Genomic DNA, 16,158 nt, shown 5'->3' with positions numbered 1-16,158 from the left:
CCACTGGATGGTAGATCCTATTATAACTTGAAATGCCAGAATGTGATTTCATTTCACAACAATGTGCAGTAAATGCAAATAAATGAGAGTAACATAGCCCAAATTAGCACTCTTAACTGTCTTTGATTACAATCCTAGCACAGTTTGCTCAGGATTAGTGCCTAACTCAGTAATGTCAAGAAACAGGAGAAGGCCATAAGCCAGGATGGTCTCGCTGTGGGGCCCCGGCTGCCTCTGCTTCATCCAGCCCCATGTTCTAGAGGGCTGGCACTCTACGGCAGATAATCAAAACAGAGCCCAGCTCGGGACCCTGGCATTGCTTAGATGTTCCAGGACAGAAAAACAAGATGCTGGAAGATGGTGGCTTATGCCTATAACCTAGCTACTCAGGGGGCTGAGGTCTGGAGGATTGTAGTTTACCATCAGTATAGGAAGAAAAGTCCATGGGACTTTATCTCCAAGATAACAGCAAAAAAAGAAGCCAGGCTGAAGGCATGGCTCAGTGGTAGAACGCCTGTCTAGTAAGCATGAGGCTCTGAATTCAAACCCTGCTATTGCCCTTCAAAACTTAAATATATCTTATCTTTGTCAATTGGCCACAAAGGATTATAGCTTTCTTAAACTGTAAGCTAAGCATCAAACCCAACATGGGAGAGGATGGAGAAGAACCAATGGCGGCTATGTACCTGGAAATTGTTGTATTTATAGAGGGTTCCTCCAGTGAGCTGAGGAACAAGGCTTAAGGAGGCCACATCCACATACTGGCTGGGGAAGAGGAAGAGCGTCACTGAGCAGCCGTGGGACACGCAGGCCTTGGCCAGAGACTCATACACATTTGTTTGGGGCTGAAAGAGTAGCTGGAGGAACAAGACCCAAGAAAGGAAAAACCAAATTAGTTTCAGTTTAAAGTTAAGTTTCTATTGAACTCTTAGAGAAGTTGTAAATGAGGAAAAAAAATATATGAGTACATACACATACACACACACAAAAGTATATATATATGTATATATATATATATATATATTCCCCTCCCCCCCCCCCAGTTAACTGGACTGGGCTAAAGAAACAGTTTCATACACTTCAATTTCACTTGATTCTCTACTGGACCCTGGGGGCCAGGACTGGCATTGCTGTTCCAACTCAGGCCTGCAGGGGGTGCTTGTGTGGCATTAAGTGGTTGATTTGGATGCCTTCATCCAAGGCCTTACTGTTCCCACTGGCTTCCCTCCCTCCCCCCACTGCTTCCTGTGTCTCCTACACAGACCCTACATGGAAAAAAAAAAAGAGTAGGATCTGATTTCAACTTAGACATTGCAGATAGAAACCAGGGTTTGTACTCCAAATATTCCTACAACATATACATTAGATTTGGCTTCTCTTTTTTAAGCACCGGACACACTGGCCCCGCCTCTGCAGTGGAACAACACTGTTCACTACCTTCTCCTTGTCTGTGTTAACCAGCTTTTTGTCGTCTCTGTTTTTCAGCTTTCCTGGTGCTTCCGCAGTGGGCAAGGAGGAATGGAAGATGAACAGCTTCCCAGGACATTCTGCTGCCTAAGACAAAACAACAAGAAAGAATTTGAGAACATGCTTGGATACGAAGGATTTTGGGGGGTTGGTTTTGGTGCCAGTTCTGGGGCTTGAGCTAGAGCCTGGGCACTGTCCCTGAGCTTTTGAGCTCAAGGCTAGTGCTCTACCATTTGAGGCACAGGTGCACTTCAGGATATTCTGGCAGTTAATTGGAAATAAGTTTCGTAACTTTCTTGCCTGGGTCGGCTTTGAACTGTGATCCTCAAATCTCAACCTCCTGAGTAGCTAGGATTACAGGTGTGAGCCACTGGGACCCAGCAGTAAGGTTTTACGACAATCAGAAATATATTAAAATATTTAACTTCTTTCTATGAGCCAAACACTGCAGCCACCAAAGTGAACAATAGCCTCGGGCAGGAACTATTCTCTCCACTTGATAGATTGGTAAACTGAGGCTTACCAAGGATAAGCCAACAGATATAAAAGTGAAATGGAAAGACCAATGTTTAAATTTCGATCTCGAGGACCTAGCTTTACAACGCTGGCAGAGTAGAATGACACAGGGAAAGCTTGGACTTGTTTAGTCAACAATAGAGTCTTTCAAGACAGGAAAATCCCAGAATGCAACAGGTCATGAAAGGACCCCGGGATCCGTCATCCCAGGATGTCAGAACTTCAGTGCACACGCATGACAATGAAGGTGTATTTGATGGAGGAAGGCAAAAAGCATGAGGTGGTAGTTTGGCTACTGGGGACACAGGGCACTGGATTCCAGGTGCAACTAGGGAAAGGTATTTCCTAGAATGGTCAAGGTCACAGGTTTGATCCCCAAAACCACAAGGCAAAAAAAAAAAAAAAAAAAGACTCAGGCTCTATGAAAACCAGCCCAGTATTAAATTTAAAATCATACCTAAGGAGTTAAAAAGTTTCAATGACAAAATTTTCACTGAAATGAAATATAATTCAGTATATGGGCCCATGCCCTTATACTGCTGTCTCTAAACCAGACCTCACGGGATGCCAGGACGGCTGCCCCAGCTCCACCCGATACTTTTGGTGGAGTGGGTCACAGCTGACGTGAGCTGTCTGGGCTTGGCTGAGTTATTGGTGAGATAGGATGTAAGCTGTGATCTTGTCTGTGTGGTCAGTCCACTGAAAGTCCCACACAGAGACAGCATTAGGAAGAAAGAAGGCAAGGGAAATCAAGAGCCATAGCTTGGAAGCTAAGCTAAGTATGTCAATAACATTGAAATTCTATGACTAATTTACAATCTGTCACATTCATTACTTTGAAAACACTGTCTTCAGTGGAAGCTGGGCGGCAACAGGGAAAAGCAGTCAGGCATGTGCAGTAGTGTACAAACATCTCCTAGATATGTAATTTAGACACTAGCAGCAGCTACTATGTGCCTTAATAATAGCAGCAGTAATAATAATAATAATAGCAATAATAACAACAATAATAATAACAATAATTCTAGCTATTCAAGAGGCTAAGATCTGAAAACCATGGTTCAGAATCAGCTTGAGACAAATCTGCAAGACACTTACCGCAACACGTAAAAACAAGTACAAAGCCCAAAGTTCAAACCCCAGTTCCTACAGACAATAAGCAAATAAAAGTCTCAGAAAGAGGTGCTGCACTAGAATCACGCTATAAATCTAGATATGAAATTTGTGCCAGAAGTGGTTCACACCCTCGGTTTTGTTCTCTTATTGCTGATACTTGTATTACTGTATTATGAATAGTCGTTTTAGTTTAAAAGTAAGTCTGAAAGTGAATACTCAAATTTAAAACTAATTGTAAGAATAAGCTCGAAGGTAACCATCACTTAGAGCAAGGGCCTCCAAGGCATTTGTCTTCGTTATTTTACTGTGTGGACTACTAGGAGACTGACCCCAAGTTGTTTGGGTTCAGCTTCCCGAATGGGCACTGGGCCAAGCTCTTGTTCCCTCGTGGCCACCAGCGAGGCCCTGAGTGGCACGCACATCCCATCAGTGGCCATGCCAAGGCCTGGCCCACACAGAGTTCAAGGTCCCAAAGAAGGAGAGGGCAATTGGGAACTGAAGGCTTCAGAGCAGTGATCTGGGGATACAAAGGTCAACCAAAAGCAGAAGGGAGGAGCTTAACTGGAAATCCTGACAATTTCAGTTGATGGCTGCTGAAAGTGCTGGAATGTAAGTGCTGGAAGCAGTGGTGTCTTGGCTGTCTCCTCCTGAGGAGGAGAAGGAGAGAGGGGGAGGAGTCTGCAGCCGCCTCTAACAGCCTGCAAGCTTTGGTGACACTGCACTTCCCATAAATGAAACTGTATTTTGTCTCATTTTTCTTTTCTTTCTTTTTTGTGCCAGTTCTGGGGCTTGAACTCAGGATCTGGGTGCTGTCGCTTACAAGGCTAGCACTCTACCACCTGAGTCACAGCTCCACTTCTGGCTTTCTTGGTGGTTAATTGGAGAAGAGCGTCTCATGGATTTTCCTGCCCCAGCTGGGATAGAACCAGGATCCTTAGATCTCAGCCTCCTGAACAGTGAGGGTCACAGGTGCCAGCCCCTGGCGCCAGGCTCTCTCTCACTGTTTTGAAAATGTATTTGGTAGCCTCTCACCTTCAGGGCTTCCATGCCAGCCTGGATGACAGGTGCGAAGACAGTTTCGTTTTCACTGGAGTCTGCAAACATCTCTGGAATCTGGTCCAATAAACTTCAGGAAGTGAAGGAGGACAAGATTTTTAAATAATCTCAATAAATAAATCAAAGAATAAGCCAGTAACATTTCAAGCTAAACACTCATGGTATTTATTTTATGTACAGCACCTAGGAGAGAGTTTTACCTACTGAGAAAGTAAGTAAAATGATAAAGAAATTCCTTAGGAAATGATGTCCTACTGTGGTTTGCACCAAACCTAAGATTTGGATGGAACACTTTTACTCAGTCACACTTTTTGTACATATTATTCTAGTCATTGTATTACTATTCTCATAGACACTAAATTCTTGGAACTGTAGCTGCATCTTTAATTTTTATCATCACTATGTCCATTCATATGCAGAAAATGCCTTCTTGCATTACTTTGAAAGCCAAGACAAAAAATTCCCAAGATTGAAAGTGAGTATAACACAATGGGATTCTATTCATCCATCAGGAAGGATATTATTTGCAAAAGGAAGGGCTGGAATTATGTCACAAGAAGTCACGCTCAAAGATACAATAGATGCATGTTTTCTCTCATATGTGGAAGTTAGATCTAAACTACAGACATAAATAAAAACATGTACAGGGTCAGATGCATATATACACAACAAACTGACAAAAGTATGACACATGCAGGGAAAGATTCCAATGGTGTAACTCCTCTGAACAAGGAGGTTACAGTCTAACAAGAATAAATACTAGGAAGATGAAACACATGTTGTCAGAGGGGAAGAGGTCTGGGGGAGGGAGCAGGTGGATGGAGAGAGGAAGGGGGGAGAGAACAGTCATAATATTCAATGTGCCAATGTGAAAATGGAACCAGGTAACTTGAGGAGAGGGGTGGAGTGGGGAAAAGATGGGGAGAATGATGGAAGGGGTGATATTGATCAAGATGCATTACTCTCATAATCTGACATGTTCAAATGAAACCCCTTTGTACAACTACTTAAATATACCAGTAAATACATTTCAAAAATAAAGAGTGTAATAAAAATTCTTCCTTCTAAATACTGGTGTACATTAAAAAAGAAATAGACCTAACAGAAATGATAGTGTTTTACAAGCCATGTCATAAAGTCCCCTTGCTTATGACAAAATAAAACACTGTATAATGGAATCAAAGCAAAATGCAATCAGAAACAGATGTCCAGTTGCAGTTAGATGCTACAACACTTGCTATTTACTTGTGAATCACAGATTGGGACTCCTGGTAGTTGACAAGGAAGCCATCTAACAAAGGAACGAAGACTTCTCCCACGTCAGTCACCACCATCATCTGAGGCTGGGCCAAGTTACTCTTCACGTTGAAGAAATGCAGAACTTTGTTATAGGTGATAAAACCAACTCGAATAGCAGACGTCTCTTCTTGCTCTTCCCTGAGAGAACAGTAAGTGTTTACAGTCCTTTTATCAGCCTAAAACGATGGACTTTTTTTTGTCTGAAATTCATTAAGATTGTTTTTGTGAAATTGGCATATGTTTGAAGTTCCCACCTGCAATCCTAGCTGCTCAGGAGGCTGACACCTGAGGACTGAAAGTTGAAGCCAGCCTAGCAGACAAATCCACCGGGGTCTTTAGTTACCTACTTTCTTCTTTCCTCTTACTCTTCTCCTAAAGTCTAACACTGAGATGCATTTCCAGTGACAGTTAGTACACAGTGCTCAATGATCCAATGAAAACCATACAATATACATACCATTTATTTTATACCTTTAGATGTCAGTTAAAAAAACACACACACCTTATTTCACTTAGGAGATACTTTAAAAAAAAAAAAAAAAAGAACCTGATTTGCTCCACTTCCACACAGCAAAAAGCTTAAACCCAAGAAAAAGAGAAATGGAAGTATAGTGATGAAACATCTCAAGCTCAGGTGTGCCTCCACCACTCACATCTGCCTCAGTTTCTTTCATGTTCCAGCAGGCTGACCAGCGCTGGTTCTTCCTTCTTGCCAGTCCTGGGGCTGGAAATCAGGGTCTGAGCACTGTCCCTGGCTACTTACTTTTTGCTTGAGACTAGCACTCTACCACTTGAGCTACAGCACCACTTCCAGATTTTTCTGTTTATGTGGTGCTAAGGAATCGAACCCAGGGCTGCATGTAGGCTAGGCAAACACTGTACCACTAAGCCAGCCCCCAGCACTGGTTCTTTAATTCTGTTTTCTTTCTTTCTTCATTGTGGACTTGACAAATGGATGAACAGTTTAAAAATTCTCATAATTACCAGACACCAGTAACTCACCAGGCTTAATCCTAGCTACTTAGGAGGCTGAAATCTGAGAATCAATGTTCAGAGCCAGCTGGGTAGATAAATCTGCAAGGGTCTTATCCATAATTAACCAGCAAAAAAGCTGGAACTGGAGACATAGCTCAAATGGTACAGCTCCAAACGTGAGTTCCAAAGCAGAGTGAGCACAAGCTCTGAGTTCAAACCCCAATATCAGAAAAATAAAATTCCCATTGCCTTCCAAAAGCACTTGGTACACGCTTATGTTCTAGACCCTTGCAAAACTTTTTGGCAGTGAAAATTTCATCTTTTATGACTCTCCTCCCACCCGCCCTCCTTCCCTGCCCAGCACCTCAGCCCTGTGAGCGCTCACATCCACCCTTGAACTGTACTCTGCCATGCTGCACCACACTGCTTGCCAGCTGTCCTCTCCTCTCCATTATTCAACAAGTATAAATCCTTCCTCTCTGAAACTTCCCTATAAACACCAATCAGAAGGCAATCATTTCCACTATGCTTGCAGTCCACGATGACTTTAACATTTGATGAATCTTCCGCCAGCAGTGAATAAGGAGTGCTGCACAAGGCCTCCGTCCCCAGTCCTCACAGGGTCTCCCTGATCCAGTGTGGAGAACTGGAGGTTTGACTGAAGAGGTTTACAGAATAGGGAGACATTGGCTTTGGGATGGCAAGTCAGAGCCCTCAATAAGCCAACGTTAGGCAACTCAGGTTTTGCGTCACCTCCCTAGTAGCTTAAGGTCATCCAGCTCTAAGTACTGACCCCATGGAATGAACAGACACTGCAAACCAAGGCTTGATTACTAGCAAACTACTGGGTAAGTTTCCATCCCCCCAATTAACCTCATCACATAAGGGAAAGTGCCTGACTAGTTACAAAGTATTCTCATTTCTTGGTTAATCTGGAGTCAACTAAGGTAAGAGACACAAAAGAAAAACTACACAGCATGGTCCTCATTGCCATTTTCCAGTGAATCTGGGCAGATTCAAGTGGTGGGAAAGGAGTACCGTGGGATTTTCAGGGTTCACTAAGAACCTAAATTAACATTTTTGTAAAGCATTTAATCAGAACATTTCACATTACTGTGAAAATATTATTATTGTCTCCATGGGAACATTTTTTTTTTTGAGAGAAAAAAAAAAAACTATCCTAAAAAGTTCATCAGGGCTGGGAATATGGCCTAGTGGTAGAATACTTGCCTCACATACATGAAGCCCTGGGTTCAATTCCTCAGCACCACATATACAGAAAAATCCAAAAGTGGTGCTATGACTCAAGTGGTAGAGTGTTAGCCTTGAGCGAAAACAAGTCAGAGACAGTGCTCAGGCCCTGAGTTCAAGCCCTAAGACTGGCAAAAAAAGTTCATCAACATTATAGCTACCTCATTAAGTTATATTCAGAAGAAAATTAATTCTCTGTCTCTCCTCTGTATTAATTTTATACCAGCTTTGTGAAGTTATATCATGGGTGACATGAAGTCTAGCACAGGTTGCTCTTTTGTTTTTCAATGGCCAGTGTCTTCAATACTTGCTCCTATCATTTTAATAAAATGAATCAGACAGAACAGCATGGAAAATGTACCAACATAGAACCAGAAAAATCCCTAAATCATGTATTGCAAACATTATAGTTACAGTAGCACTTAAAAAAAAATGGGAGAATAAAAACTCAATCCAGGAACCTGATTTGAACAACAGGTGAAACATTTCAAGGTTTGTCTTTCTTGTTCCAAGGAAGTCAGAAAAGCCTGGAAACATTTCAAGGTCAGAGATAGAAATTCAAAGTTGACTAGAGAGGACAGACTCATTTTCTTCTCAAAAGCTTAGCTCAGGGCTGACCACACCCTTGGCTGATTCCAGAGCTCAGGCTGTGACTTAGAAAGGCTATTCAGCATGTTTTTCCCACTTCAGTACAGAGAAGCAAATCAAACTGACAGGGCAATCTTACTATGAAAATAAAGGTTCATAAACATACAGCTCCACAAGTTTGTTTTAAAAAATTTTAAAAAAGGGCGGGGGGAAGGAAGTAGTTGCCTTGGGGGTTAGGGGGCACTTTTAAGAGAGATTTTCATAGGGTCAGAAATAACCAGTGGTAATCTTTTATTCTAACCCCCATCTTTTGCCAAAGCCACACATCCACTTTAATGGATAGTAGTTCTGGTGACACATAAGGAAACAATGTGATTTGCTCTCTCATATCAAGAGATTTTAAGTTTCACACCACCACTGTAATGGTAAGAAAGAGGGGGTGGAATGACTGGTCTATGAAAATAGGGTAGATACACTACATCGAATCAGTTTCAGACAGGACGAGACCATTTTCAGAAACTTAGGTAGTTTTCTTTCACACTAACCAAGTTCTAAGTTCAGGTTTAGATGTAAAACAATCCTGTCAAGAATTGCCACAGGTGACTCACACCTTTAATCTCAGCTACTCAGAAGGCTGAGATTTGAGGATCAAGTTTCAAAAGCCAGCCTGGGGCAGGAAAGTCTATGGAATTCTTATCTCCAATTAACTAGCAAAAAGTCAAAAGTGGAGCCATGGCTCAAGGGGTAAAGCACCAGCCTTGAGCAAAAAAGCTAAGGGACAGTGCCCAGTCCTTGAGTTCAAGCCCCAGTACAGACACCATACCAAACCAAACCAAACCGACAAAAACCCTGTTAGAGATCTCCTTGATAACATACACCGTATTCTGCAGAAAATCAATCCACACATCTCAAGTTTCCCTAAGGATGGGCTAAGAGAAACTCCTGTCACCATGTCTGCAGGCGGAGGAGGCCTTCCTTATGTAGGACCTTCCACTTGCTCCCGGCTTATTCCTCATCTGGATTCAGTTTGAAATCATCTCAGTGTTTCTCAAACATCCCCACTGCTTTTCCAAACTATCCTGCAGAATATTATGTCTTCAGCTTCACAGATACAAACAAAGCCACTTCTGGGAGGTCCCAAGTTCCCTTGGCAGAGCCTCATGGGGCCCAAAATATCCGCCTTAGGTAGAAGGAGCAAGAAGGGACAGGCATCCAAAGACCCAAGGAGCACTAAGAGCTGAAGTCAGGCCCTGTGCCTTGCAAAATCCACTTTCCAAAACAGTCTTTGCCCATGTGTTCAGTAAGCCAGAGGTGGGAAGGGCAGGAACTATGGCACTTGTTAGCTGCTTTATTATCAAGCAAGAGATGGCAAGGACCCATGGCCTTTACTGATCCCTAATCTCCTTGCCAGATGCTTGTCCTGCCCTAAACAACAAGCAGGTACACTGAAGACATTTAAAACTAGCCAGATTTGATACTAGTTAGGTCCTCTCCCTGAGGGCTCCATGTAGATGCCCCTACCTCATTAAGTCACCACCCAGTTACCTGGGTAACCTGCAGACCTGGAGGCAGTTACCTCCCCTTTCCCTGAGGTCACATCCTAATCCACCTGGCCACACCCCTTGCCCCTGCCCTAGATATAAGGCAGGGCTGGGTAGGGGTCGCTCTCTCTCTCTCCCTTCTCTCCGGCCATGGATCATCTTGGCCACAGGCCAGCAGTTCGGTAATAAACTTTCTCTCCTGCCTGAATACCGCGTGGCGTTCTCCTTTACCGGCTACCTACTTTAAAAACCTAACAATACTAACATCAGTAGAGGAGGCAAGAGAAAAAAAAATGAAAGGCTTCCTCGAGCTATTCCCAGCCACTCTTCAAATCTGTCTGAAAGGGGGCTGGGAATGTGGCCTAGTGGCAAGAGTGCTTGCCTCCAATACATGAAGCCCTGGGTTCAATTCCCCAGCACCACATATAAAGAAAACAGCCAGAAGTGGTGCTGTGGCTCAAGTGGCAGAGTGCTAGCCTTGAGCAAAAAGAAGCCAGGGACAGTGCTCAGGCCAAGTCCAAGGCCCAGGACTGGCAAAAAAACAAAAAAAATCTGTCTGAAAGGATTTTATTCAAGCCAAAATACCTTTTGCATACCCCTCCCTTCATTTTTCAAATTTGCTTCTTTTTCTCCATAAAATTTATGTAGGGCTGTGTACATGTGGAGTTTCCTATTTTCTCATAGTGAGAGTGCTATCAGTTTTAGTTACTTATTTGTGCTAAACCGGGGACCGTGCCAAGTCTCCTTTCTTCCAGGATGGTGAAGTTCATGAACATCTAGGATAATGCTCACTTGCTGGCTATGCCCAGGTGTGCTCTGCAGCAGCAGCAAGTAGAGGGATGCACCTGCCACCGAGGGGGAACTCAAGGGTGGCAGGCAGCAGAGTGAGCCAGTGCACTGGAAAAGGATACCATCTTGGCCTTAAGACAGATATCCAAGTTTTATAACACTTTTAGAACACTTGTCACTTCCAGAAACTTGCAGTTCTCACTAGAAAGCCGTTTATCTAAACTTGCAGTTCCCACTAGAAAGCCGCTTCCAGACTTCCCTCTCCTACTGTTAGGATCCTCATAACTTATATGTTTTGAAAGTTTTCCCGCTAACATTATTATTTTTTCCTAGTTGGTGTGATTCTTTTGCTTTATACAAAAGATCACTCTGACTTTTTTTTTTTTTTGGCCAGTCCTGGGCCTTGAACTCAGGGCCTGAGCACTGTCCCTGGCTTCCTTTTGCTCAAGGCTAGCACTCTGCCACTTGAGCCACAGGGCCACTTCTGGCCATTTTCTGTATATGTGGTGCTGGGGAATTGAACCCAGGGCCTCATGTATACGAGGCAAGCTCTCTTGCCACTAGGCCATATCCCCAGCGCCACTCTGACTTTTTAAAGCTTCTAAGGAATCAAGCTGTTTGATTAGCTGACTACTCAATGTTCTCATTAGTAAAAATTAAAAAAAAATACCCATTGGCCACTCAGCATTTGTTTTCTGGACAATGCATTCATTCAGCAATGGAAGCTATGGAAAGAATGGTGGTTCTCTTACTTTGGGAGCTTTTCCAACACGGTCTTCAGTTCTTCACATATGAGCTTGACAAGTCCGTTCTTTATGTTACTATATGAAACATCAATCATGAAGATGAAGGCTGGTGGGTTGGGAGGTCTGTTCTTCTACAAGAGAGCAAACACATCACACAAATTGATAGAAAGTAAATACACTTCAGGATCCAACTTAAACACTCACTAGGAGCTTCAAGTTGATCAGATGCTTCATGCAAGATGTGTGGCCTAACAAGTAGTAATCAAGTCACTTTCTAAAACAGTTTTTTTTTTTTGTTGTTGTTGTTGTTGTTTTTTTGCCATTCCTGGGCCTTGGACTCGGCCTGAGCACTGTCCCTGGCTTCTTTTTTTTTTTTTGGCCAGTCCTGGGCCTTGAACTCAGGGCCTGAGCACTGTCCCTGGCTTCCTTTTGCTCAAGGCTAGCACTCTGCCACTTGAGCCACAGTGCCACTTCTGGCCGTTTTCTGTATATGTGGTGCTGGGGAATTGAACCCAGGGCCTCATGTATACAAGGCAAGCTCTCTTGCCACAAGGCCATATCCCCAGCCCCCCTGGCTTCTTTTTGCTCAAGGCTAGCACTCTGCCACTTGAGCCAGAGCGCCACTTCTAGCCATCTTCTATATATGTGGTGCTGGGGAATCGAACTCAGGGCTTCATGTGTATGAGGCAAGCACTCTTGCCACTCGGCCATACTCCCAGCCCTCTAAAACAGTTTTTGATGCTATATATTTTAAAAAGACAAAAGAAACTGTTTTTCAGGATGTAGCCTGAACTAGCCAGGGCTCAAGGATCCATTAGTACAGTTACTAAAGGGAAGGTATGGTATTGTGGCCAGCCCTGCTGTAACACTGTCTTCCGGGATGAAATGTGTTTGGAGCCCTAAAGTCTTGCTAAAAAAAGTGTGTGTGTGTGTGTGTGTGTGTATACTAATACATATATTAGTGTGTATATATATATGTGTGTGTATACTAATACATATATTAGTATAAATTAGTATTTATTTTGGAAACTGAAAAAACTTCACTAACTTGGATATGCTGTTTTCAAGGCTTTTATGAGTTCTTTCCATTTAGAGATATAAAATTATATGGGAACATGTAACTGCATATTTTAAAAACCAACCATACTGTTAAATACTTACCTGATTTATTGCATATTTACAGTAAGAATGGCCTTTTCTCTGTGTTTAAAACAATCATTCTGACATAACACAGCTGCTGTAACAATGGTTTCTAGCTGTGGGGCTCTATTTTGGCTGGTGGTCAAACAGTACTTAGGGAAATGATCTTTCAGTTAGGACTTACAAAATATTTAGAAAAGACGGCTCTGGGAGAGCAATGTTAGTGACCCACACTAGAGAATAAAAGATTAAGACCAAGTGAATATTTAACTTTGTGATCAATTTAAAAGTTAGATCAATTTTTAAATTAAAATAAAATTGGACTTCAACTACTATAAACTTAGGAAATACAGGGCTAGGAAGGTGGCTTAGTGGTAGCATAATTGCCTAGCATCCATGAGGCCCTGGGTTCGATTCCTCAGTATAACATACACAGAAAAAGGCAAAGTGGCGCTGTGGCTCAAGTTGTAGAGTGCTAGCCTTGAGCAAAAGAAGCTCAGGAACAGCAACCAGGCCCGAGTTCAAGCTCCAGGACTGGCAAAAAATTAAAAAAATTAGGGAATACTGCCAGTAAAGTTTTTTTTTTGGTGCTGGTCCTGAGGCTTGAACCCAGGGCCTGCACACTGTCCTTGAACATTTTTGCTCCAGGCTAGTACTCTACCACTTGAGCCACAGCTCCACTCCCTAAAATACTTCATTTTAAGTAAAAAAAAAAAAACAAACTATAAAACTTAAAGATTATCAACCTGTAAACATCCAAAATAGGCCAGTACATCCTCTGCTTCTATGTGAATATATGTTTCTCTGCATGTGTGTGCGTGTGTGTGTGCGTGTGCGTGTGTGTGTGTGTGTGTGTGTGTGTGTGTGTGTGTATGGGTGGCCAGGGGCTTAAACTTATGCCTTCAAACTTGTACTTGGCTTTTTCCATTCATACTTGGTACTCTACCACTTGAGGCAAACCTCCACTTCTAGCTTTCTGATGGCTAACTGAATATAAGAATCTCAAGGGCTGGGAATATGGCCTAGTGGCAAGAGTGCTTGCCTCCTACACATGAAGCTCTCGGTTCAATTCCCCAGCACCACATATATGGAAAACGGCCAGAAGGGGCGCTGTGGCTCAGGTGGCAGAGTGCTAGCCTTGAGGGGGAAGAAGCCAGGGAAGGTGCTCAGGCCCTGAGTCCAAGGCCCAGGATGGCCAAAAAAAAAAAAAAAAAGTATCTCAAGGAATTTTCTCCCTAGCTTGGCTTCAAACCATGATTGACAGATCTCAGCCTCCTGAGTAGCTAGGTGGGAGTCACAGCACCTGACCAATCTATTTCATAATAGAGCACACTGATTTATATTAGGTGAAAATAATTATTGTTAATTAAACCAAAAACTTTGCAGCAGTGGGCTGGGGATATAGCCTAGTGGCAAGAGTGCCTGCCTCGGATACACGAGGCCCTAGGTTCGATTCCCCAGCACCACATATACAGAAAACGGCCAGAAGCGGTGCTGTGGCTCAAGTGGCAGAGTGCTAGCCTTGAGCTGGAAGAAGCCAGGGACAGTGCTCAGGCCCTGAGTCCAAGGCCCAGGACTGGCCAAAAAAAAAAAAAAAGCTTTGCAGCAAACTCAAACATATCTTCCTATCTTTATATTCTCTCCTAAATTCAATGTGAGCAATTCCCCAGTAAATAATTTTCATAGCTCCAGCCTGCATATTTCTACATAGCACTTCACTGTAACTTGTTTCCTATGTGTAGAATTAATCCATCATTCCTCTAAATCACATTATCTTCCAGCTTCTCTTTGTGTGTCTATGACTCAAAGCCTTCATAACTTGAAATAGGTTAAACAGTTCTTTTTCCTTCCATCACTGAGCCCCAATCCCTCTTCTTTAAAAATGAATATCCTGCTGGGTGCCATGGCTCACGCTTGTCATCCTGGCTACTCAGGAGGCTGAAATCTGAGGGTCATGGTTCAAAGCCAGCCCGGGCAGGAGAGTCTGTGAGACTCTCATCTCCAATTAACTACCTAAAAGCTAGAAGTGAGCCGTGGCTCAATTGGTAGCATGCCAGCCTTCAGCAAAAAGTGAGGATAGTGCCAAGGCCCTGAGTTCAAGCCTCTGTAGTGGGCACGCGCACTCACACACACTCCACACACACACACACATATACACACACACATACACACAAAGACCAGAAATACAATGCCAGTAGAAAATGAAAAAGTAGAGTGTTTAAAAAACTTTCCCTCGATTTACTTCCCATTACTTTACAATAAACATTCTCCCACTTAAGTGGAAGTCAAAGCCAGCTAGGGCCAAAAGCCTGGGGCCTTATCTGAAAAGTAACTGAAGCAAAAGGGCTTGTGGGTAGAATTGAAGTGTTGAAGCACTTGTCCAGCAAGTACAGGCCTTGAGTTCAAATTCTAGCACTGTCAGAATAACCAAAGTTGATGTTAAGATCAACTACAATGGACAGAAAAACATGAGTTTTGTAACTCTCCTTCCAGTGTGTATGGTGCTAGAAAAATACAAATACGAATTAAATAAGCTCGCTCCACATTCCAAATCCCTAAGCTAACCTGTTATTCTACTTCATTTACATTTTAAATTATAAGTAAATCTGAAAGTGTTCATAGCCCTATTCATTATAAACTCTACTTGGAAAATGATAAGGAAGATTAAGCTTGCTAAAGCCTCTTATTTGGTTCTATGCATGCTGGGTGTGATTTTTTTTCCATCACACTTCTGGAATATTTCCATATAACAGAATCTGAAGATACTAAGATTTTTGTTCCCAGAAATAGATTTGACTCTCTACCTAAGTTTCTACTAAAAAGCATAAAGTCAAGATAATGTAGCCATTTTGGCAGGCAGCTGGAGACTGGCAATGTTGCAAGATTTATACTATAGTTGTAAAGATCATTCACTGAGTAAATTCTCCTACTACAGGTTATGATGGCTTTATGAGGTATAAACAGGATATTAAATGTTCATGCCTTGCCTATTGATGCTCCTTCAGTCAATAGCAGGAAGGAATAAATGAACAATTCAGATGTCCTTGGAGACCTGCTTCTTGCCTGACAGAAAGCATTTGTACTAAAAAGTGTTCTTTTATTCCCACTGTATGCTCAATCATGATGGTGCTTCTAATCAATGAGGCTCACAGTTCTTTCTGTAACTAATTCTATGTAACACAGTGCAAACTAATATAATACACTAAAATAAATGGAGGTGTTAATTAAGAAAAGAGATTCAGTCAATGGAGAAAGTGCCTAGTTTGTACAAGTACTTTTTGTTCCGTTCTCTTCTCAATAGATGAGCAGGACAATTAGAAACCATCTACAGAAGAAATCTGTGGATAGAGGCAGGTTTCTGGGCAAGAAGTGTTAGTGGAATTTCATTTTCAGAAGGGAAAGCAAGGCAAGAAGACAGAATGACCCTGTTTCATTCAAGCCTTCTCATGATGCTTCAGATGGAAGCTGAATTCTCAACTAAGACTTGAAGCAACACACATGAGTTTCAAATCACTACACCACTATAAATCGGTGCAAGGTGCCTATAGTGATGTCATGAAAACTGACACTGAAAAGGGGGATGGGCAGTTGTGACACACTTGTAAATTCACTCATTTATTTGCTCATTCCATACATAATGATTAATTGTCCATCTGTGTGAGACACTATCAAAA

At 42.5% G+C, this 16,158-nt stretch overlaps 1 protein-coding gene across 2 annotated transcripts in view; it reads right to left on the bottom strand.

Moving 5' to 3' along the window:
* Nucleotides 1-16,158, bottom strand: part of Sec24d (SEC24 homolog D, COPII coat complex component) — a 90,094-nt gene that overhangs the window by 16,141 nt on the left and 57,795 nt on the right. For both annotated transcript variants that reach the window (XM_048333775.1, XM_048333776.1), the window contains exons 11-15: nt 11,351-11,475; nt 5,401-5,592; nt 4,132-4,225; nt 1,438-1,554; nt 687-857 (exon numbers count right to left, since the gene is read on the bottom strand). In XM_048333775.1, coding sequence (XP_048189732.1) covers nt 687-857; nt 1,438-1,554; nt 4,132-4,225; nt 5,401-5,592; nt 11,351-11,475 — 699 coding nt within the window. The remainder of the gene's footprint in view (nt 1-686; nt 858-1,437; nt 1,555-4,131; nt 4,226-5,400; nt 5,593-11,350; nt 11,476-16,158) is intronic.

This window comes from Perognathus longimembris, chromosome 24, assembly GCF_023159225.1.
Source record: "Perognathus longimembris pacificus isolate PPM17 chromosome 24, ASM2315922v1, whole genome shotgun sequence".
NCBI classification, from domain to species: domain Eukaryota; kingdom Metazoa; phylum Chordata; class Mammalia; order Rodentia; family Heteromyidae; genus Perognathus; species Perognathus longimembris.
Note: the sequence above shows the minus strand (reverse complement) of the source record. Positions and strands in the feature narration are given on the sequence as shown.